This window comes from Vulpes vulpes, chromosome 1, assembly GCF_048418805.1.
Source record: "Vulpes vulpes isolate BD-2025 chromosome 1, VulVul3, whole genome shotgun sequence".
Lineage (NCBI taxonomy): Eukaryota > Metazoa > Chordata > Mammalia > Carnivora > Canidae > Vulpes > Vulpes vulpes.
The window spans coordinates 184,175,994-184,201,520 of NC_132780.1; the positions used below are offsets into that span (position 1 = coordinate 184,175,994).

At 38.4% G+C, this 25,527-nt stretch overlaps 1 protein-coding gene across 10 annotated transcripts in view; it reads left to right on the forward strand.

Moving 5' to 3' along the window:
• KLHL32 (kelch like family member 32) overlaps positions 1 to 25,527 on the forward strand; it is a 275,868-nt gene that overhangs the window by 178,943 nt on the left and 71,398 nt on the right. For 6 of the 10 annotated variants that reach the window (XR_011997162.1, XM_026002906.2, XM_072737730.1 and 3 more), the window contains 2 exons: positions 2,127 to 2,853; positions 24,839 to 24,897. Coding sequence is in view for 7 of the 10 variants with exons in the window: in XM_026002906.2 (XP_025858691.1) it covers positions 2,127 to 2,853; positions 24,839 to 24,897 (786 nt within the window). In the remaining 3 variants the exon portion in view is untranslated. The remainder of the gene's footprint in view (positions 1 to 2,126; positions 2,854 to 24,838; positions 24,898 to 25,527) is intronic. The other 4 variants (XR_011997170.1, XM_072737757.1, XR_011997169.1 and 1 more) reach the window with 2 other exon arrangements.

Below are 25,527 nucleotides of genomic sequence, written 5' to 3' on the forward strand. Positions count from 1 at the left end.
ACTATGCTATAAAAAAGAGGCTATGGAGACATGGATATTTATCTGATATTTCTCTTATGCTGTTTCCTGTAGTATCCATATGAAAGATGCAAAAATATTAGGATGTAAGGATGCTGAGAAATTTGTTACAGAACAAAGCAATATTGGCTCTAACTACTCAATTAAATTAGGAGCAATATCAAAGTTTCAGAAAATTTTACGTGGTCCATGAGAAATGACCGTGAATGGGATGACTTTATCCCTGAGAACTGTTGAAAGCTCTGTGGGCAAAAAATGGAAGATCATTTATTAAATTGTTGAATTATCTCTCCAGGGAAATAATTGCAACCCCATCCCTTGAAAATTCTAAAATTAGGGTGGAAAGAAACCAGGATATTGCCTATGGGAACTCTACTTTTGGCAGAGACCTTGTGATTGATGAGTGACGTTTTTCTTCTACAATATCTTTGATTATTGCTCATGGTTACCATACATAGAAACATTTTTTCATCAGGTTGGTATCTTATTTAAATTTTTAAAAAATGCTAGTTTCTAGAAAAACAGCTAGAGGGTATCACTTGTCTGCCCTCCATGGTGTCTGCCTCCTTGGTAATGGTAGGCTTACCTGCAATTCTGTTTTCATTTCTCTTCACCATGTAATTCATTAAGAGATGCAATTTAGTGTGTATTGGAAGTGAATTCATTTCCTACATTATCTTCATTCAGAAAGCTAAAAAGAAAAGCCCAAAATATCTTGCCTTTTGCACCCATTTGCCAAATGAATACAGAAACTGTGTATGAAACTCTCCAATGAAGTCATCTAGTGCTTCAAAGAGTTTTGTGATCCTTTTTATCCAGATGAAAACGCAGCTCATGTTTGCCTAGGCTAATGGTCCAAGAGCACTGCATTTCCTTCTCCCTCCCTCTGTAGACTTTTCCCCCAGTGATCTATATCAGCTGAAAAGGGGAGACCAGAACCCCAATTCCATTGGTCACAAATAAAGCACAACACAATTATTTAATATTATAATTATTACTTGACTTTGTCGTGCTAATTCCTTCACACCCACATTTATATTGTCTAGGAGATCTAGCTTAATGTAGGTGCTGCTAAGGACAATTCATATCGAATATGACTGGAGATATTAGGTGTACTTCATGTTGGTGTCGGAAGCTTCCAAACTTAAATATTAAGTCATATTAATTAAACTCCATCATGTGCTCCATAACATGAATTGCTTTCTTGTTGTTGGTATTTTCTAAATTATTGTACCGTTTTATTATTCATGACTTTGTGCTCCTGCTTTAGTTTTAAGAAACTCTTACTGTCTTTAGCCCAGAGTTCTTCTTCCTTTCCTTCTTGAAAGAATTCTAGACCTAAACAAAAGAGGTTAAGATTACATTCCACCATTGTGTCCCTAATACAAAGATAATCTCCTCTGTATCCTGCTTTTGTGAAAATGGCTCTAACAAATTGCCAGTGTCTTACATGTGCAAACGACAGCTGTCTCCAAGATGAAAACTAATTGGGAAATAAAAATAAAATTGATGGGTTACAATCTTTCTTTTTCTTCTCTTGCTTCCTGACTGATAGACCTACCAGAGGAACAGGGAAAAGAGTCTTTTTTCTTTCTACATCGTTCTACTAGTGTCATATTGATTCTCTCTCAAGTACACCCTGTGGTCTCAGATGATCACATATTTTCTTACATTCTTCGTATTGATACAGCACCTTGACTCGTGGGTTGACACACACTGCTTGTGTTTTGGCGACACGGCTCATCGTTGATATTCCTGGAGTGTGCCAAGCCTCCCAGGCATGAAATAAGGGAGCAGGCTGTTTCACAATAGTGTTCTCATTCTTTGAAAAGTGGTTATTGTTCACCCCAAGTGCTACCTTAAGTCTCTGTTACTGTTGCTTAACATCGCTCTTGACCTCTACAACAATGCTCGAGTTCTCATGTGTCTCTGTTGGTGCAGGAAGAAAAGATTCCTCAGCCAAATTGTTCTACTGTTACACTATTTGTAAGAAGAAAGAAATGGATTATAAGGTGTCAGAAAGAATACAAGGTGACCTGCCCATGTACCTCTGCTTGGCTCTCTTTCTTACCTTTGTATTCTCTCGTGCCCCCCTCCCTCTGTTTCAGCTAGCCGTGAGGTGGTTGGAACACAACTGCCATTACCAGTACATGGATGAGCTCCTGCAGTATATCCGCTTCGGCCTGATGGACGTGGATACTCTCCATACAGTTGCCCTGTCCCACCCCCTGGTCCAGGCCAGTGAAACTGCAACGGCTCTTGTCAATGAGGCCCTGGAATACCACCAGAGCATCTATGCACAGCCCGTTTGGCAAACTCGCAGGACCAAACCGCGGTTCCAGTCAGACACTCTGTATATCATTGGCGGGAAAAAGCGTGAGGTCTGTAAAGTCAAGGAACTTCGGTACTTCAATCCCGTTGACCAGGAGAATGCTCTCATAGCTGCCATTGCCAACTGGAGTGAGCTGGCTCCCATGCCCGTGGGAAGGAGCCACCACTGTGTGGCAGTCATGGGGGACTTTCTGTTTGTAGCAGGAGGAGAAGTTGAGCATGCTAGTGGCCGGACGTGTGCCGTGAGGACTGCCTGTCGCTATGACCCCCGCAGTAATTCCTGGGCCGAGATAGCACCCATGAAAAACTGCCGGGAGCATTTTGTGCTGGGGGCCATGGATGAGTACCTGTATGCGGTGGGGGGCAGGAATGAACTGCGCCAGGTGCTGCCCACCGTGGAGCGATACTGCCCCAAGAAGAACAAGTGGACTTTTGTGCAGTCCTTTGACCGATCGCTTTCATGTCACGCCGGATATGTGGCAGATGGCCTTCTTTGGATATCAGGTAGAACATGGCTCATGTGTTGGATTTGTCAAAAAGTACTTTCGCTGTGGCATGAATTTAAAAGTTGAGCTTCGGTAGTTGGGGCCATGTGTGACTGAACCCCTGACCGGAGGATGCCACCTCAGCTGCTGAGCATTCATTTCTTGGGCACCTGCTCTGTGGAGAGCAGTGTCACTGGAAGTAATCGACCTTGCGTGACCTTATTTTATTTTATTTTATTTTATTTTATTTTATTTTATTTTATTTTATTTTATTTATTCATGAGAGACACAGAGAGAGAGAGGTAGAGACACAGGCAGAGGGAGAAGCAGGCCCCATGCAGGGACCCTGATGTGGGATTCGATCCCCTGACTCCAGGATCACATCCTGGGCCAAAGGCAGGCGCTAAATCGCTGAGCCACCCAGGCGTCCATTTCGTGACTTTCTGAGTGAGCAAAGTTTAAGGTGGAAATTAATGGCTCATCACAACCTTTTTCTTTCTTTCTTTCTTTCTTTCTTTCTTTCTTTCTTTCTTTCTTTCTTTCTTTCTTTCTTTTTAAGATTTTGTGTATTTATTCATGAGAGACACAGAGAGACAGAGACAGAGAGAGAGAGGCAGAGACACAGGCAGAGGGAGAAGCAGGTTCCATGCAGGGAGCCCGACGTGGGACTCCATCCCGGGTCTCCAGGATCAGGCCCTGGGCTGAAGGTGGACACTCAACCGCTGAGCCACCCAGGGATCCCGCATCACAACCTTTATCTACCAAACCTTCTGTTGTTTAGATTGTCAGTTTTTTTATATTCGTGGATTGTTTTGCATACCTTGTGGTTTCTCCAGATTCTTCACTTTTTTTTTTTTTTTTAAATCATTCTGGGCTGCTTGACTAGGAGAAGTCTCATCAAAGACAGGGCAGGCAGAGTAAAAACCCAGTAAATCCATTTTGATGGGTATAGCAATGGGCTCTGTGTATCCAGGTAGGAGCCGTGCTGGGCATGGAGGGAAGGGATCTCAGTTATTGGCTAAAATAATGCTTTTGTATTGTCTGTGGACTGTAGATATACACAACAACCTAAATTCCTTATTCTTGCTTACTCTCCTATTCTTACTGATTATTAGGGGCGTACTTATTTTAGTTTACATTTTCTTCAAATTTTTTTAAAGCCCTTTGATGATGAATAAAGGAAACTAATATAATGAACTCCATGTACCAATGACCCAGTTCCAACAGTATTCCAGTCGTTGCCAATCTTGTTTCATCTGCACCACATATTCTGCGAACCCCTCATGGCTTCCTCTTCACTGGTACAGAAGGAGTCTATGAGGCATAACTTATCAAAATCACATTATCAACCTGTATTTCTAACCCAATTCTTTAAAAGACCTAAACTGTTCTTTTGAAAGGGTTGCCTGTTGGGGAAGAAAGTTCCATCTTCTCTCAGTTGGAGGATACTCATTTTGTAACCCAGATGGAACTTGTTGAATTTCCATGTCAAGTACAAAGAGAAATAGGAAAATCAGATAACTTTAATTCTAAGAGTAACATTGAGATGTTTGTACTTAGAAGACGCAGTCAGGCTTTTTTTTTTTTTTTAAGTCTGTACATCTTAATCCATTTCATGTATTTCATGCATCGCCCTACCTGCCTCCCCACTGGCAAGCACCAATGTAATGTGTTATCTGTATTTATAATTTTGTTTCTGATGTTCTTTATTTGCTTGTTCATTTGTTTTTAAGGTTCCATGCATAAGTGAAATTATATGGTATTTGTCTTTTTCTAACTTATTTTACTTAGCATAATACCCTCTAGGTCCATCTATGTTGTTACGAGTGGCATGATCTCATTCTTTTTTTTTATGGCTGAGTAATATTTCCATTCGTAGATCAGTGGACATTAGGGCTGCTTCCATAATTTGGCTATTGAAAATAAAGCTGCAGTAAACATAGGGGTGCATAAATCTTTTTGATTTAGTGTTTCTATTCTTTGGATAAATACAAGTAGCAAAATTACACGGTCATATGTAATTTTTTTTTTTTTTTAAGGAATCCCCGAACTGTTTTCCCATAGCGGCTACACCAGTTTGCATTCCCACAAAAAGTGCATGAGTGTTTTTCTCGACATCCTCACCAATACTTGTTTCTTTTGTTTTTGGTTTTACCATTCTAACAGGTATGAGGTACTATATCATTGTGATCATGATTTGCATTTTCCTGATGATGAGTGATGCTAAGCATCTTTTCATGTGTCTGTTGGCCATCTGTATGTCTTCTTTGGAGAAATGTCTGTTCATATCTTCTGCTCATTTTTAAATTGGATTATTTGGTTTTTGGTGTTGAGTTGTATAAGTTGTTTATACATTTTGGATACTAACCCTTTATCAGATATTTTGTTTGCAATATCTTCTCCCATTCATTAGATTGTCTTTTAGATTTATTGATTATTTCCTTTGCTGGGCAGAAGCTTTTAATTTTGATGTAGTCCCAATAGTTCATTTTTGCTTGTGTCTCCCTTGCCTCAGGAGACATATCAAGAAAAATGTTGTTATGACTGATGTCAGAGAAATCACTGCCTGTCCTCTCTTCTAGGATTTGTATGATTTTAGGTCTCACATTTAGGTCCTTAATCCATGTTGAGTTTATTTTTATGTATGGTGTAAGAAAGTGGTCCAGTTTCATTCTTTTGCACGTTGCTGCCCAGTTTTCCCAACACCATTTGTTCGAGACTGTCTTTTTCCCATTACATATTCTTTATTACTTTATCAAAGATTAGTTGATCATATAAATATGGGTTTATTCTTGGGATCTCTATTACATTCCATTGATCTTTGTTTCTGTTTTTGTTTCAGTACCATACTGTTTTGATTACTACATCTTTGTAGTATATCTTGAAATCTGGGATTGTGATACCTCCAGTTTTGGTCTTCATTTTCAGGATTGCTTTTGCTATTCAGGGCCTTTTGTGGTTCCATACAAATGTTAGGGTTGTTTATTATAGTTCTGCAAAAACTGCTATTAGTATTTTGATAGAGATTGCATTAAATCTGTAGATTGCTCTGGGTAGTATGGACATTTTAACGATATTTATTCTCTGAAATCCATGAGCATGAAGTATCTTTCCATTTGTTTGTGTCATCTTCAATTTGCTTCATTAGTTTTTTTTTTTTTTAAGATTTTATTTATTTATTTGAGAGAGAGAGCATGAGCAGGGAAGGGGAATTGGCAAAGAGGAAGAAGCAGACTCCCTGCTGAGCAGGGAGCCAGATGCAGTGCTCAATTCCAGGATCCCAGGATCATGACCTGAACCAAAGGCAGACACTTAACCAACTGAGCCACCCAGGTGCCCCTCCTTCCTCAGTGTTTTATAATTTTTAGGGTATAGGTCTTACCTTCTTGGTTAAATTTATTTGTAGGTATTTTATTCTTTTTGACACAATTCTGAATGGGTTTGTTTTCTTAATTTCTCTTTCTGCTACTTACCACTGTATAGAAATTCAACATTTCTATATATTGATTTTTTATTCCTGTATTCATTGTATTGTATCCATCTGTTCATTGTATCTACTTCACTGTATTCATTTGTCAGTTTGAGTAGCTTTTTTTTTTTTTTTGCTTGAATTTTTAGGATTTTCTGTATATGGTATAATGTCATCTGCAAAGTGAAATTTTTTTTTAAAGATTTTATTTATTTATTCATGAGAGACACATAAAGAGAGGCAGGCAGAGACATAGGCAGAGGGAGAAGCAGGCTCCATGCAGGGAGCCTCATCTGGGACTCGATCCCGGGACCATGGGATCACACCCTGGGCCAGAGGCAAATGCTCAACTGCTGAGCCACCCAGGCATCCCTGCAAACTGAAATTTTTACTTCTTCCTTACAAATTTGGATGCCTTTTTTTCTAGTCTATTTGCTATGGCTAGGACTTCAGTGCTATATCAAATACAAGTAGTGAGAGTGGACATCCTTATCTTGTTCCTAATCTTAGAGGGAAAGCTCTCAGCTTTTTCCCTTTAAGTATGATGTTAGTTGTGGGTTTGTCATCTATGGCCTTTATTATGTTGAAATTATGTTCCACCTAGCCCTACTTCGTTGAGGGTTTTTTTATCATGAATGTGACGTACTTTGTTAAATAGTTTTTCTGCATCTATGAAATGATGGTTTTTATTCTTTTTCTTGTTGATGTGATGTGTCGCATTGATAGAATTGCAAATATTGAACCATTTCAGCATCCCAAGAATAAATCCCACTTGATTGTGGTGAATTATTTTTTAATGTTTATTTATTTTTTTAAAGATAGATTCATTCATTCATTCATTCATTTATTCGTGAGAGACACACACACACAGAGAGAGGAAGAAACCCAGGCAGAGCGAAAAGCAGGCTCCATGCAGGGAGCCTGATGCAGGACTCGATCCCGGAACCATGGGATCACGCCTGGGCCAAAGGCAGATGCTCAACCACTGAGCCACCCAGGAGTCCCGGTGAATTATTTTTTAGTGTGCTATTAGATTTGGTGTGCTAATCTTTTGTTGAGAATGTTTGCGTCTGTGTTTCATCAGAGATGCTGTCCTGAGGTTCTCTTTTTTTGTGGTGTCTTTATCTGGTTTTCGTACAGGATAACACTGGCCTCATAGAATGAATTTGGAAGCTTCCTTTCCTCTTCTATTTTTTGGAATAGTTTGAGAAGAATACATGTTAACTCTTCCCTAAATGTTTGGTAGAATTCATCCGTGAAGCTATCTGGTCTGGACTTTTGTTTTGGGGAATTTTCTGATTACTGACTCAGTTTCACTACTAGTAATCCATCTGTTCAAATATTCTATTTCTTCCTGATTCAGTTTTGGGAAGTTATATGATTTTAGGAATTTAGCCAGTTCTTTTAGGTTGTCCAATTTGTTGGCCTATAATTTTTCACAATGTTCTCTTATAATCCTTTATATTTCTGTGGTGTTGTTATTTCTCCTCTTCCATTTTTGGAGTTGAGTCCTCTATCTTTCTCCTATTTTTTTCTTTTCTCTCTCTCTCTCTCTCTCTCTCTCTTTTTTTTTTTTTTTTTTTGATAAGTCTGGTTAAAGATTTGATCATTACAAAGAACCAGCTGCTGGTTTTGTTGATCTATTCTATTGAGGTTTTTTTGCTTTGTTTTTAGTTCCTATTTCATTTATCTCTGCTCTAGTTTGTGTTATTTCCTTCCTTCTACTGGTTTTGGGTTTTGTTTAGTCCTCTTTTTCAGCTCCTTTAGGTACAAGTTTAAGATTGTTTGTTTGAGATTTTTCTTGCTTCTTGAGATAAGCCTGTATGCTGTAAAGATCCCTCTTAGAACAACTTTTGCTGTAACCCAAAGATTTTGGACCATTGTGTTATAATTTTCATTTGTCTCCAAGTATTTTTTTATTTCCTCTTCTATGTCTCAGGTGACCTGTTCATTGTTTAGCATCATGTTATTTAACCTCCATGTATTTGTGTTCTTTACAGGTTTTTTTCTTGATTGATTTCTAGTTTCATATTGTTGTGACCAGGAAAGATGCATGGTATGACTTCAGTCTTTTTGAATTTGTTGCGACTTCTTTTGTGGCCTAATGTGTGGTCTATTGTAGAGGATTTTGCATGTGTACTAGGAAGGAATGTGTATTCTGCTGTTTTATGATGGAATATTCTGAATGTATCTCTTAGGTCCAATGTTCATTCAAAGCCAGTGTTTCCTTTTGATTTTATGTTTGGTTTACCTATCCATTGATATAAGCATGGGACTTACTACTTAGTATTACTATAAAGTTCCCTACTATTTTGTATTACTATTGATTACTTCCTTTATGTTTGTTATTAGCTGCTTTAAGTATTTAGGTGCTCCCCTGTAGGATGCATAAATATTTACAATTGTTATATCTTCTTGTTGAATTGTTCCCCTTATGATTATATAGTGTCCTTGTGTCTTATTATGGTCTTTTTTGAAAGTCTATTTTGTTTGATATAAGTATTGCTACCCTGGCTTTCTTTTTTACTTCCATTTGCATGATAAATGCTTTTCCTTCCCTTTACTTTCAATCTGCATGTGTCTTTAAATCTGAAATGACTCTCTTGTAGGCTGCATACTGATGGGTCTTGCTTTTTTATCAATTCTGTCACTCTGTGTCTTTTGGTGTTTAGTGCAATAATTGATAGGCATGTCCTTAGTGCCATTCCGTTACTTGTTTTATGGTTGTGCTTATAGTTCTTCTCTATTCCTATCTTCTTTTGCCCTCTTCTCTCTCATGGTTTGTTGACTTTCTTTTTTTAAATTTTTTTAAAGAATTTATTTATTCATGAGAGACAGAGGAGAGACGGGGGCGGGGGGGGGGGGGGTGGGCAGAGACACAGACAGAGGGAAAAGCAGGCTCCATGTAGGGAGCCTGACGTGGGACTCTATCCAGGGTCTCTAGAATCACCCCGCAGGCTGAAGGCGGTGCTAAATCGCTGAGCCAACCGGGCTGCCCGGTTTGTTGACTTTCTTTAGTGAAATGCATGGATTCTTTCTCTTTGTTTTTTGCATAACTCTTATGGTTTTTATTTGTGGTTACCACTAGGTGTGTGTATATAACATGCATATAGCAGTCTATATTAAGTTGATGGTCACTTAAGTTTGAATGTATTTTTTTTACCTACCCCTCCAAATTTTAGGTATACACACACACACACACACACACACACACAAATATATCATGGCACTTCTTTTTGACCTGCAAAGTTTGTGCTAAAAAAATCACCTGATAGCTCTGGGGTTTCCCTGTATGTAACTGTTTTATCTTGCTGCTTTTAAAATTCTCTGTTTTGGGGCAGCCTGGGTGGCTCAACAGTTTAGCGCTGCCTTCAGCCCAGGGCCTGATCCTGGAGACCTGGGATTGAGTCCCACCTCAGGCTCCATGCATGGAGCCTCCTTCTCCCTCTTCCTGTGTCTCTGCCTCTCTCTCTCTCTGTCTCATGAATAAATAAAATCTTTAAAAAAAGTAAAATAAAATTCTCTGTTTATCACTACTTTTTGCCATTTTAAGTACTATGTGTCTTGGTGTGTACCTCCTTGGGTTGAATTTGTTGGGGGCTCTCTGTGGCTTCTGGAACTGGATTTGTTTCCCCATATGTGGGAAATTTTCAGTTATTATTTCTTCAAATAAATTCTCTGTCCCCTTTTCTCCCTCTTCTCCTTCTGGGATCCCTATAATTCTAATATTATGCATGATGGTGTCACTTAGTTCCCTAAGTCTATTTTCATTTTTTATTATATTTTTCTTTCCTGTTCAGCTTGATTGCTCTCCATTACCCAGTACTTTAGGTCACTGATCCATTCTTCTTCTTCCTCTAGTGTGCTATGTATTCCATCTAGTATACATTTAATTTCAGTTATTGAGTCCTTTATCTCTGATGGGTTCTTTTTACTGTTACTATCTTTTTATTAAGGGTCTCACTGAAATCCTCTTTTCTTTCCTCCAGTCAAGTGAGTATCTTTATGACCATTACTTTAAATTCTCTATCAGGCTTATTATTTATCTCTGTTTTATTTATATTTTTTGCTGTGATTTTGTCCTGTTATTTCATTTTGGACATATTCCTCTGTCTCCTCATTTTGTGTAACTCTCTGTGTCTTTTTCTATGTGTAGGGAAAATAAGCTACATCTTTTGCTCTTGAAAATAATGTCCTTATGAAGAACAGGTCCTAGAGTTCCTTGCAGTGCAATGTCCCCTATTCACCAAAACCTGGCACTTTAGGGGTGTTTTGAATGCATGTTGTGTATGTCCTGCTGTTGTCACTTATCTACAATGGCCCTCTTTGTCTATTGTGGTCAGGATTTGATACTTGCATTATTAGTAGCTAGTGTGGGACCACCTTAGAATTAAGTTGAGCCAGACCAGGCATTTGCCAGAGATGAAGTACCACTGAACTTTTGGAGAATGTGGGGTGGGGTGTGTGGTGCCAGCAAGGTTTGTGTTGATAGGCGAGACCTGTAGCTGCCTCAACCAAGGCAGGCCAGGATGGAGGAAGTGGGCATAGAGAAGCATTCAGGGGCAGGTCAAGTGGTGTTAGCAAGGTTTATGTGGTTCTGCTGTGGAAGGGGATCTGCAGCTGAGGCCTGGCTGGTGGGGGCACGTCTGCAAGACGACATGGGATGGGTGCTTTTAAGTTATGTGGAGGGTGTTGGCACTGTGCTGGGCCCAGCAGGTGTCAATGTATCTAGGCTGGGGATGGGGGAGGGAAATTGTGCTCCCAAACTATTTTGTTCCTGAAAAGTCCCCCAATTATCCCTGTCCCTCCAGCATGCACTCTGAGAGTAGTAAACAAATTTTTCTCCTGTGTACCCCCAGGTGTTTCTCAAACTGCTGCTTCTATGCTGTATCTATGTGGGAGTCTTTGTTGTGCTGTATCTTTAATAGTGGGGAATCAGTTACCTCTCACCCTCCCACCTCATGAGCCTACTGATTTTTTTAAGTTCCAGGTTTTAAAACCCCTGATTATAAGATCTTGTGAATTTTGTCCCCTCTGCTTTTCAAAGCCAAATGATAAAGGGATTCATTTTCTCTGTGTAGGCTTCCTGGTATGAGAGTCCTTTCTTTTCCCTCTGCATGCTATGGAGTCCCTTCCTTCTAATGATGTTCCTGTAGGTCCATTTAGTTCTTGACTATGTCTGTGCCCTTCCTATCCTCTTTGATGTAGCCTCTTTTCTACATTTAGCTGTGGAGAGTCTGTTCTGCCATCTTTAGGTCATTGTTTTGGGTTATTTGCACTGAAGTGGTTGTTACCTAGTTGTAGCTGTAGGACAAGGTGAACTTAGGTTCCTTCTACTCTGTCACCTTCTTCAGAAGTCCTGATCATACAGTTTTTACTTTTGGTTTTGTTATTGTGATGTATCATGTTGATTGATTTGTGAATATTGAACTATCCTTGCATCCCAGGAATAAATCCCACTTTATTAGAGTGAATGATCCCAATATATTGTTAGATTTATTTTGCTAATCTTTTGTTTGAAGAATTTTGCATTTGTGTTCACTGGGGATATTGGCCTATAGTTTTCTTTTTCTTTTTCTCTTTCTTTTTCTTTTTCTTTTTCTCTTTCTTTTTCTTTTTTTTTTTTTGTAGTGTCTTCATCTGGTATTGGTATCAGGGTAATGCTGGCCTCACAGAATGAATTTGGAAGCTTCCCTTCCTCTTCTATTTTTTGGAATAGTCTCAAAACAATTAGTATTAACTCTTTAAATGTTGGGTAGAATTCACCTGTGTAGCTGTCTGGTCTTGGGCTTTTGTTTGTTGGGAATTTTTGATAACCAATTCAATTTTGTTACTAGTAATTTGTCTGTTTGGATTTTCTGTTTATTTCTGGATTCTATGTTTTGGAAGATTATATGTTTCTAGGAATTTATCTGTATTTTCTGGTTGTTCAACTTGTAGACATGAAATTTTTCATAGATGGAGCACATGAGTGACTCAGTTGGTTAAGCCTCCAACTTTTGGTTTTGGCTTAGGTCATGATTTCAGGACTGTGAGATTGAGCCCTGCATCTGGCTCAGTGCTCAGTGTGGAGTCTATTTGGGATTCTTTTCCTCTTCTTCTCCCTTCTCCCTGCCATTCCCCTTGTGCACAATCGCTCTCTCTCAAATAAAAAAAATAAATAGAATCTTAAATTTTTTTCTAGTTATTTCTTGCAATCCTTTGTATTTTGGTGATATTGGTTGTTACTTCTCTACCTTCATTTCTGATTTTGTTTGAGTCCTCTTATCTTCTGTGTGAGTCAGTCTAAAGGTTTATTGGTTTATCTTTTCAATGAACCATCTCTTGGTTCCACTGATCTTGTCTATTGTTATTTTAGTCTTTGTTTCAGTTACATGCACTCTGAACTGTATTGTTTCCTTCCTTCTACTAACCTTGGGCTTTGTTTGTTCTTATTTTTCTAGTTTTCTTTTTTTAAAGATTTATTTTATTCGAGAGAGAGAAAGAGAGAGAGAGAGAGAGGCAGAGACACAGGCAGAGGGAGAAGCAGGCTCCATGCAGGGAGCCGGACGTGGGACTCAATTCCGGGTCTCCAGGATCATGCCCTGGGCTGAAGGCGGCGCTAAACCACTGAGTCACCTGGGCAGCCCTTTTAATAGTTTTTTTTTTAGGTGTAAGTTTATTTGAAATAATTTTGCTACTTGAGGTACACCTGTATCACTACAAACTTTCCTCTTAGATTGCTTTTGCTGTGCCCAAAAGGTTTTTGACCCTTGTGTTGTCATTTTCATTTGTATCCATGTAATATTTAATTTTCTCTTTGATTTCTTCACTGACCTATTTTTTTGTTCATTTAGTAGCATGTTTTTTGTGTTTCTGTTTTTTCCATTTTTTCTTCTAATTGATTTCTAGTTTTATACTGTTTTGGTCAGAAAAGGTGCTTGATATAGTTTTAATCCTCTTAAATGTATAGAGACTTGTTTTGTTGCCTAACATGTGATCTCTCCTGGAGAATGTTCCACATGCAATTGAAAAGATTTTATATTCTGCTGCTTTTGGTTGTAATGTTTTGTGTATCTGTTAAGTCCATCTGATCTAATGTGTCATTGAAGACACTGTTCCCTTATTGATTTTCTGTCTGGATGATTTATCCATTGATATAAGTGAGAGAAGCAAACACCTTTAAGTAAATCTTGAAGACTTCTCAGCTTTCTCCAATAATCTTTTCTAGTTGTTTAACATCTGCTCTGACAAAATTCTCCCTTGCATTTGAATTAAATTCATTTGTATTCTGCCCATTTTTCCTTCCACTGTCCTCAATAGTCAGGGAGACAGCGGTAGTCTTGGCTTACAGGACAATGCCTCAGTTATTGGCAATTCATTGATTTTCATTGGAGAAAGATAGCTCATGTCAGGTTTTAAGTGCTCTATAATTAATGAATGAAGTTAAGAATTGGATTAACGAAGAAGATAAATGAGACAGATCCAATAATTGCTGGTCTTATATAACAAAAACATTAGATATGAGTGAACATTAGTATATGTAGATATCGTTAGATAAAAACTTCATTTATCTTTTAAGTATATATTTCAATATTTAAGAAAATAACCACCTTGACTATATCTTGTTGGCTTTGCTGAAGAAATTTCAAACTTGGCTACAAATAAGCCTTTGCTAATAGAAGGAACAGATATGTGCTTGACTTGGAGACAAAACAATGATGGATTAATGAAATCAATGTAATTTATATTTTCTTCCAACTTATATTCCTTCCATTGACTCATTTAGTTTTCATATGTCATTAATGCATTCCTAAATTTTGCATTGCATTTCTAAGTTATATATGAATTTCTCACAAATATTTTAAAAAATATTTCCTGTTTTCTTAGCTTTTAAAAACTAGTTTTTAAAAAAATACTGCAGTTTCCCATACATATTCTTAAAGGTTTGAAATATTTAACATCTTCTTTAGTGAGGCCTTAGTAAAACACAGAAACTCATCCTAGACTGGCTAAATCTATCATTCTGGTATCAAGCTGATTTCTCTTTCAATATGAGTCTGTATGTTTCCTTTTCCATTTTATTAAATGTATCAACTTATTATAGATCTTATTGCTCTATCACTTTGTTTTTCCCCCACTGTGAAAGGAAATACATTTCCTTTGTTCTTCTTTTGCACTAATGTATGCTGCCTGTGTTAACCATACTTAATGAAAACAATCACAATTTTCTCAGGTTTGTTTCTCCCTACTGTGTACTTGAGATGAAAACTCACTTCCCTGTGTATAGTACAATACCTTTAATTGGAAAGAAAAGGAAATCACCAGTGACATTTCTAATACCATCAGTTGTCTGCCTCTTTCCTCAGCACCAGCTTATAATAAATCAATTGTGAATCTAACCATGAATGGGGAAAGGTACTAGATTTGCTAACAGCCCCCTTAAAAAAAAACAAAGCAGGTATATGTCACCCTATCACTGATTTAGAAGTGTTGCCCAGATTTATTGTTGCAAATAAAAATGTTTGAGGCTATTCCTTATCCTTTATCAAATAATCAAGTATTTCCAATTTAATTGATGAGGGGATCAGGTCATTGGCATACTTCTGGTAGTTTGCAAGCTTTGCCTGAGGTGAAGAAGTAAGGATTTTAGAATGTGGATTTTAGGAGCTTATTTCTGTTCCATAAAACACAAAGTGAATGTCTCTTTAGAGATTCAATATTTCTGGCATGTTCACTGGCTCTGCATACTCCCTCCCCTTTCTCTGTCCATTTTGGGGTCAGGACACCTTGAAACCTGTCCATGGTTTTTAAAATGAAACAAGCAGAGATGAATTCAGAAAATCAGGCTGTATGGATATGCCCATTAGCATTTAATTTAAGATGTTAGAGATAGTCAAATTTTACAGGCTCCTGTAGCATTTGACACTGTGACCCAATTCACAAATGCTCTACATCATTTCTACTTGAAATTCACAATACTGAAGCAAAAGAAGCATTAAATATTCTGTCGTTGTGCTTTAAAAGGTATGCTCTCCATTGTGAGGTATTGTTTGTGAACTACTAAAAAGATCCCTTTTTTGTGAGTGAAAATTAATCCTGAGCTCGTCTTGCAGAACAACTTACCTTTTCATTTTTGTCAAATGGCACCAAGATAATGGGAAGCTAACCACAAAATTAGTGCTTTAAAACTATAAACATAAGACAAATGCTACTATATTTATTCAAAAGTGGTATTTAGTGCTTTCCTGATTCTCTTGGTGAATGCTACATCCTTACTTAGTCTTGTGCTGGTTCATAGATAAATAAGATTAATTCAGGAAACACACTTCCTACCCTCTAGGAGCTGACAATCAAAGAACTCTTCAGATATTTCATTAATGAAAGAACATTTGTTAATGCTTCTTTAACTCCCTAGAGGATATGTTTATTTTCATCTTGATTAAATTTATATGAAGCTTGCATTGCCCCATTTTAAATAACTTTAATTTTTTCAAACCTACTAAAGGGACTTTGGCTTTTCTAGTATTCATTAAAATTAGAACAATGTAAATTTCATAAACATTTTTTAAGTGCCATAGCTTTAGCTTTTCTCTAGGTTTGTAAATAATACTTTACTTGTATCTAAAAAGTCACATACAAAATATTGGTAATTAATATGGGGGTGCAGTAAAGTCTGGCTTATGGTATCCTCAGGTCACAGGGCATGTGGGACTTGCTCTGCTTCTCACTGGCCAGGAGATGCTGAGCAACTTTCCTATCCTCCCTTAGTCTTTTTCCAGGCTAGTGTGGACTGACAAAGGAGAGTAAGACCTACATCCTGAATTGGGACTCACAGTGTGGTAGAGGGAACAGACTCTTCAACAAATGATTATGGTATTTTGGGTGATAGATGTGAGGATCGAAGTCTTTTCTCAGGAACAGAACTGGTGTAAAGCAAGGAGGGCTCAATGCGGGTTTCACGAAGGTTCACAGCACCTTCATCCTAACTTGGCCTTAGGTCCACTGGCTGCTTCCCATTTACTCATTAACCCTTCCCTCTCCTTGTGAGTGGGCTTCATGGTCCAAATATTTCAATAATTCTCCCGCCATCTAGCAAGCACTGGCTCTGGACCAACCCAGTGGTCCACTTTATCTGTGCCTATGCCAAGACAGCTAAATCCTGTGGGAAGAGGCCAGTTGACAGGAGGGCGTGGTGTGGGATCTGCTCAGCTCTCCGAGTCCTCTTTGTGCCCTACACTAGTGTCCTTCCATCCTCGCTACCCCTGCCCCCCTCAGCTCCTCCTCAGCCACCCTTCACTGCCTGGAACTTCCTCAAAACCCTCACCCCTCAGACTCAGAGACAGGACCTTTTCTTCTATTTTTTGGAGCAAATATCAGAGAGGAGGGTCTCACAGCAAGTCAGATGAGATGAGATGAGGCAGAGGAGAGTGAGAGGAGACAGATGGGCAAGAGGTAGATGAAAAGAGACCAACGCGGAAGGTTGGGAGCTAGTAGGGAGGAGGGTGCAGAGGAGGGGTCTGAGGAATAAGCCTGAGAATGTGGGATGGGCAAGGTCAGAGGAGGAGTGTTAAATCAAAACCAAAATGGAAAGGGCATGGTGAGAGGTGCCCAGTACTGCTGGGACATCACAGTCCAGAATATTCATTTTCTCTGTAATTTTCAATCAGGAACCCCTTGGTAACTTTAGTTAAAGTAGCTTTAGGGGAATGGAAGAAAGTAGAAGCAAGAATGTGGTAGCTTGGGGCGTGGAAGGAAAATGACGAAGTAGAAAGTGCAGGTATAGGTCAGAAGCTGGGATACCATCTCAATTTGGTTTCCTAAATTGGAGTTTACCCGACAACTTCCTGATTCTTATGCTCCACCTACCTACCAGGAGAGGATGTGCTGTTTTGTTTCTAGGTACACACATACTTTTTTCAGAAAAAAGAATAGGAAGGAAAGAAAAAGATGCGAGTTTGGCTGAGAGAAGAGAGAGTAGCTATTGGGAGAAATCCAGTCAAAGGAGGGAACTTTTTTTAAAGGATGCAAGTGCATTAAGCATACTGGTAGCTAAAGGAAAGGAGAGAGCAAAATTGAAGGTGAAGGGAAGGGGTCATTCTTTGGTTGGTAAAGCCTAAGCATATCCTCTAGGAATGGTGCCAAGTCCATGATGACAATAGGCACAGGGTCTCAAACAGGCAGGAGGGATTTGGACAGGAGAAGGGGAGACCCCTCAAACTCTAATCTTGGAAGATGGGGGACAACTCTAGGTGTGGACCTAGAGAAGCTCCCACATGAGGGTCAGGAACCTGAGGAGGTTGCTTGATGATGGAATCAAGTGAGAGACAGGGTTGTCTGTTGAAGTTGTGCTATGTCAGGACCATGTAGAGGGTCTGAGGGAGGTGGCCTTCCAGGGCGGGGGTGGAGGTGGGGGACAGGGGGTTGGTAAAAAAGCCTCTGAGATAAAGCAGAGGGAACTGACATGTTTTTAAAAATTAAGTGTCAGAGCTCTTATTAAGTTTGGAAACAGCAAAATGATGGTGACCCAGTTTGTACATTTCTGTCTTTTTTTTTTTTTTTTGTATATTCACTAAAGAATGGAGAGGGCCGATCCTTGGATTCACTCAAGATGGAAGGTTTTTAGGCTGTGAATAGACCAAAGGATCCTATTGGAAGGGTTCAGCTTGTTGGGTTGGGTGAGTGTCAAGGACTTAAGGTTTGCTTGAGGGTGAACAAATGTGTGTCTCAAGTAAGTACATGAGAGAGTATCTGTCTGTTGCCCCTGCGGGCAGCTACCGTATGAGGAAGCCACCGGCCTGCTGGAGGTTTGGAGCTTGAAGATGTGGTATGTCCACTTAAAAGTTCTTAGTGACCTGGTATCCCCTTAAGAATGAAATTTCTTCTTCGTTGCTTTAGACTCTTACAACCCTCTCCAGCTTTTTCTTTTCTTTTCACTTCTCCCCCAGCCTTTACTCTTCCCCATCTGAAAAAGACAAAAACAAAACCACCATTGTATTGCAGTGAGAATGAACCAAACAGCAATGACCATCCACAATGCTTTTGAATGAGCCAAATGGCTAACTAAGTATATAAAAATTAAAATAAAAGAGCTAAATGGCTTTCAAGCCATCACCTTCAGTCTCCAAAATAATTAACAGAGGTTTCATCCTAAATGGACTTCCCTTTATTCTGGAGAAGTAGCACTTTGTTTACCCTCCCATTGCTGCTCAGGAGATGAGGCTTAAAGATGTTAAATAGTTTTGATAGATCACACAGCTGGTATTTGACAAAGTCAGAATTTGATCTCTGTGTCTCTGGTTTTTGAAAACCATGCTTTCCGCATAAAACCGTACAATCCAGTTGTTTATCGCTACAATAAAGGTCTCAAAAACAGATGCTTACATTGTAAAAAGAATTCCCGAATGACATGACTGAAAGTCAAAGATATACTGAAGAATTGTCATTCCTGGAGACTTGTTTAGATCAACGATCACTTGATTATCTTTAATTGTTTGACCACTTCCTCAGGGCACAAGAGTTGAGCCACAAAATAGACATTCTCTCCTTTTTGTGGAGAGAACAGTCTTTGTTTAGGTGATCCATTTGTGTCTGACCAGATGGATCTAAAAAAAAGGTGGAATAAAGAGGGAGCTGAATTACTTTACCTAAAAATATGGGAAATATGTCGTTTTTTTATTTCTAAGAGGAGGGAAAGCTAAAGCTGCATCATGGAAATGGGAAGTGGTTAAAGAATTTGATGGCAGGAGGGAGATTAAAAACTCAACAAGAATACAGCAAGCCAGGACACTAGAGACAGGTAGAGGTGACCTTGAGAGCTTAACTCTGCTTGGAATGTGCAGAAATCTTTGGAGGCAAGATTTCACCTTTCTATAGAATGAGGAATGGGAGTTGGAATTTCATTGAGATTTTTAAAGGGCAGATGACATCTGCATTGTGGTGGATTTTATCTTCATTTATCATCGCACTTACCTTAAATAACACATGGTGCATTATTTACATGTTTTGCATCACAAGTTTGTATCTGTTCTCTCTAGGTGACGTAAACATAATTTACAAATTTATATTTTCAAGTGCATCACCCTTTCTTTATAGGTATTTTGTAAATTTGAGACTTTTCTTTACGGATTTTGAGTCTATTAATTACCCATCCATTTGTGTGGTTTCCTCAAGTGTGACAGAAATAATATGGATAGTAGTTTTAATTTGATGCATGGATTAAGTATGCTCCTATTCAAGATGCTAATTCAGTAGAAAGATTCTTTTACCGTTTTTGTAGTGTTATAAACACTAAAAATACGGACAGTCTACTGTGTAAAACTAGGTAATATGAAAGTTTATCTTTCATTGTAAATTTTATTTATTGTAAATATCCCTATGGTGTCCCTTTTATTAAGGACTAGTAATGAGTTTGGCTTTTTTTAAAAAATGACTAATGTGAACTCACACCCCAATGCCAGTCATTCATTTGGTAATTAGACAATAAGTGTGAAGTTTTAGTTTTTTGAGAATTAGAGCTTATTTAGAGAGGCGAAGCTTTAAACTATTAAAGAAAAAAAGCCTTTGATACCTTATAGCCAGCAATCTCGTTCTTAGAAAAAAAAAATACTAAAAAAAAAGTTAAAAAAATAATACTACTACTTTCAGACAAAATTCATTCCTTAATTCAATATTCTATACTTCATTATATTTTCAATATTCCGTATATACTCATTTGTACTTTTTATGGAAATGATAAGAAACTCCCATAAATAAACTACTGCCGTACTGTAGTGAACTTCCTCTGTGTGTGGGTTGCCTTTATGCTGTGCGCTCTGAATCCAAAACCTGTGGGAGAGATAGTGTCATCTCCAGTTTGCATAAAAGGAACCTGAGCCTGGCTGTGTTAAATTCTCTCACAAAGATCGTCCTAAAGGAACCTGTGCGGGGTGATGCCCCAGCCCGTCCTGAGACTCTGCCCCTAGACCAGCCTAACGCTGGACCCTGCAGGCCTCCAGGAGAGCTGCAGAGAACTTGAGATGGTTTTCCGCAGTCCTCAGTTGGCTGGCAGAGTTCCAGCCTGCAGTCTTCCCTGAGAGCGCGGACACGTTCAGTTCTGCGCATTCCACTCTGTCCTTCTAAGGGTACAAGTGCTGTGTCATGTACTGCGGGTTTCTACTAAAGAGTGTAGTATATAAGAGTCTGTATCAACAGATGTACTTTCTCTCCTCGGAGGAAAAAAAATAGAGCCCCTGACTTGACTTACCCTGACCCATATATATTGAGAGCTGTTTTCCTAAACCCAGTATTATGTAGACATTGTCAGTATTGACCAGTTGTTGCTTTTGAGCACAGTGAGTTTGGGAGTCAGTGACTTGCAGTAGTCGAGACAAAAATCGCTTGTTTGGCAACCACCTGTCATCCTTTCTTCGGTATGCGTTCATCCATTTGTCACCACGTTTTGTGAAGAGCTGAACAGGGAAGCTTAAGAAAAATGCTTTACTCTGTCTTGATGATAGAAAGCATTTCTCATTGCTGGTAGCATGGTGGTAACTTTTCATTCCTTCTGGCAGTTTTTAAAGACTTATTTGACTTTGGGGGAACCTGCAGTATATCTTTAAGTCACAGTTCAAAAGTATAAGACAGGGTTGTTCATTTTCAATTTTGGCTGAAAAGTCTTAACTTGGACTGTGGCACTTCAAAGTTAGGGAAAACTTGGCTTTAAAAATGGATGCTGATACGAGATGGCATATTTAATGACAAATGTATCTATAGAAAGCTGTTAAGATGCAGATTATCCCCCCCTGGGGTGGGGGAGGGAGATCAAAACTGCCAATCTATGAAATGTACTCGATAGAGGGAGGCATAGAATCTATCTTTGCAAGTGCTTTGATTGCAGGGGACAGTATAGCAGCATGTGGCATCATAACCCAGAGCAGGCAAATCAGCTTGATGACTTTCAAAGCCAGGAATACTGCTGCAGGCAAGGGTACTCCAGTCTAGGAGAAATTAAAACATATAGAGACTGTTATTAATTCCATATCTATTTTTGTATAGTCAAATCTGTATGCAAATCCTTAGCATCTCATTTCAGCAGATTAATCTAAAAGTGAAGAGTGTTATGTGAAGAGAATGTAATGATAAAGCTCTGCAAATAACACTGCTAAAGAAATGTGGGCCACAAAGTTGGATGCTTTTTTGAAATTTATTTTTTGTACTGAGAACAAATGGTTTTTATTTATATGATCATTTGTAAATTATTTCAAAGGAGGAAAGCAATAAAACCAATTTCTAAGGTTCTCCCTTGCAATCCTGACTTGGCAAAAGTTACAACACTAGGTTTTTAGGCACCTCCTGTGGTTTAACATTCCAGAAGTAATCAACCAAATAACTAACTAGGATTTTTATTTTTACTCTCACCTAGTAACCCAGTATCTCATTTTTAAACATTGTCATGTGAGTGAAAATTTGTATGTAAGGGTAAGGAATCTAATTACTGCGTGCAGATTAAGGGGGGAAAAAACTATTACAAATGCAACTGTAGAAGAGAGTAAATAATAAGTCTGAAGAGCATGAAGATAAATTGTGTGCCCTGCCTAGGAGAGAGGATGTAATAGCTACATTCTAATCCATTGGTTGTACATTTAATCTATAATGGGCAGAGCCTGATACATATAGTAGTGTAAATATTTTCAAATAGTGTCATAAACAGATAGTTTACTGCAGTAGATATTAATTTTGTCCCATATTTCTAAAACAAGGAGAGAAACTGTCAAAGTTTTGAAATAATGGGTGGGAGCTTTACCCTCTGCTCCCTCTCATTTGGAGAAATGATTATAGGTGAGCTGGACATTAATCTGGTGGTTATGGCCCAGATCAAAAGCACTTGGCAATCATTTTAAACCTGAAGACTTGTGAGGTCTCAATAGATTTGATTATTCTTATGTAGTTATGCTAAGAAAGAATGATTGGACATTCAATTTTTAATCAGATAAGAAAAGGAAGGTTGGGAGGAAAAAGCAAACATACCTCTGTGTTTATTTGGACATACATTTTGACTCTATGTAGGCATTTCAGCCTCTGCTTGCTTAAGTGTATTTTCTTTTCCTTTGATTTTATTTTAAAATGAGACATTCAATAAGAAATGCAGAGAAGACTCTTTGAGGGCAGGAAGCTCGTTTCTCTCTGTTCTTTGTGAATTTACTCTGCAGATAAAGCTTTCATTGATCTTAAAAGTAGTTGCAGACTTCAGAGAGAATTAAAAAAAAAGCCCTCCAGTTAATAAAAGCCATAGTCAATTATATGAAAGATATGATCTCCTTATTGGGGTTGAATGAGAGAGTAATGATTGGCCTGGACAGGTTCCCTTTCCCTTTATGTATCCATTAGTATTGATTGGTTATTCAGCTCAGTTGAGGATTGTGCACAAATCCTCTGGATTCTCATTGACTTAATTCCTGGCCACAGACTTGATGGTAGTGACTTATTCTAAGGACTGAACCGTCAAAGCAAAAATTATACTGGGCAAAGTTAAGCAGACAGGGAAGACTTTGTTCAAGACTATTGCAATAGGGGAGGGAGACCAGAATGCAGTCTGGTATCAACTCCTCTGAAGAATAAGAGGTAGGAGGGTTTTGAAACACTGAACTTGGGATGCCTGGGTGGGTCAGCAGTTGAGCTTCTGCCTTGGGTTCAGGGTGTGATCCCAGGTCCAGGGATCAAGTCCCTCATTGGTCTCCTTGCAGGGAGCCTGCTTTTCCCTCTGCCTATGTCTCTGCCTCTCTCTGTGTGTCTCTCATGAATAAAAAAATCTTAAAAAAAAAACAGCACTGAACTTTATGAAAAAAATACTGAAGGAGCATTGGAGGAAGGTTGATCAATGTGATGTATTGAGCATATTCAGCTCCCTCTGATTTTGTAAATGTTTTTCACTATAATTAGGCCATTTGTGTTTGCTGACTGGCACCCATCAGAGTGAGGCTCCCACCCTCCTGCATAGAAACTGGGAGATAGGAACATCATCTTCCTTGATGATTATATTTCAGTGGGATGGCTCCTAGGTCTTTGAGGAAGTTATTCCCAGGTTGTACAACTTGCAAGAAGCTTCTTAAGTGATTTGTATCTCGCGGAGGTGGAGAAAGCATTTACAGGGTTTCTAAAGTTAAGTCCTTTAAGAAAAGGGATGTCAGGGGCCTAGAGATAGAAAGATAAAGTAAAGTTGAGTCAAGCTGAGAAAAATGTTAAGGCTGTTTTGGTCATTATTGTAACAGTATACACTTTTTGAATTCAAAAAATTTCAATAGAAAAGACTTTTAGTCTGGTTCAGTTTGAGACCTTTATTGCAAAATTAGCTGCTTATTTGTGATACTTATGAAAATGTTGCTCATTTTAAATGAGCATCTAGAACTATATAAAAAGCACTATTTCTAAGGAGATTTGGGGGGGACATTCTCATATTCTTGCTATTTTCTTACCTAACATTTAATATCTCCTAGTGTGATTTTCTTATAGTGCTGTTTTATATGGTTTTTAGTTTTCCCATTTGGTGGTAAAAATTAAAGTAGAATCAGTAATTTCTGGGTTTTATAGGGTTCACTGCACACCACAAATGTGAAAGGAAGCATGAGGACAGATAAGAGAAACTTTGTTAGAAAAGTGATGATTTTTTAGTGGTTCTTGAGTAAGCAGAAGGTCTTGAGTCTTGGATCTAAGCAGTTGTCAGGAGGCTTTAGAAAAGTTGATAACAATACCGACTATGTGCAGTGCTCTAGATGTGTGCTGTACAATATGGTCACCCATAGTCACATGTGCCTTATTAGAGCACTTGAAATGTGGCTAATCTGGTTTGAGATGTGCTGTGTCAAATATATATTGGATTTTCAAGACAATACGTTAAAAAAAGAATATAAGGTACCTCCATAATTTTATATTAATTTCACACTGAAATAATAATATTTGGCCTATGTTGAGTACAATAAAATTTATATTAAGTTTACTTTCAATATTTCTTTTCAGTTTTTAATGTGGCTACTGGAAAATTTAAATTTGCATACGTGACTCACATTGATGGCTCCCATTATGTTCTGGCTCTGGCTCTAGATTTCTTTTGATAAGTCATGTCTTTTCTTAGATATAGTTCCTCCAAAGAGTTATCAAGATATCACTGTGTTTGTGTACAGAAGGTTAGAGCTGTAAAATTGCCAGTTTAGCTAAGGACAAGAATTTTCCATATAATTCTGTCCTGGGCATAAATTTCATAGAGATTTGTCCATGTGTGTTTTGTTCCTTCCATACTTTGCCCCTCATTCTGGCCATGCAGAGCAGCTTGCCAGAATTGGGACCTCTTGGTAATCTCAGCATACTTGTTGCTTGCTCTCAATTGAATTGCTTCTGAAATGTTTCTTGAAAATGAAACTGCTTCAACAATAAGCTTCTTAATTATGTCATGGGTTCACCACGAGGGTATACAAACAGATCCTCAGCAGTAGCTAATTTTCCTTTAATTGTATCTCATTCTTACGTTGGAATATCCTATTTCGTATTCATGAAAGCTCTAACACATGTTAATCCATTCCAGGTGGGGTAACTAACACAGCACAATATCAGAACAGACTAATGGTATATGAACCGAACCAGGTAAGAATCATATAAGAAAAACTCATTACCTTAATTAAAATGAATTTTAAAAGATTTCCACAGTCATTAGTGGTTGAAATGCCAAGTCTATACACACACACATACATCCTAAACTTATATAGAGAAAAGGAAGCATCTGGATCAACTGCCTTTTGGTTGCCTTTTTTTCCTCTCACAAAATTTTAGTTCCCTTAGCTTTATGCTATACACTATGCTTAACTCCTTCAGAGTTTTGGATGATGTAGAAAAAGGGGAGATATGTTGATGAGGTCAATGCCCTTTATTTCCATTATCTCAAGGGGCTGTTCATAGAGGCATCCAGAGAAAGGATTTTGATTAACCTGTTGTATGTCCTTTTAGAAGATTATCATTTCAAGAGGGGAACATGCTTACTGTTTCATGACTGCCAAATAAAATAATAACTTTTACTTAACTCAGTGTAGCCAAAATGTCTTAGCTCATTATCTAGGACAAGTCTGAAGTATCTGGAAAGTGTGAGGATGTATTTTGTCTAACAGCTGGTGCCTGAACTAGTAGCATTTTGATGACATCTGGCCCTTCTTCTGCTCACTTGCCATTGACCCTCAATGAGTCTTTTGTCCCCAAAAGAAGAACTAATTTTGTTCTCTT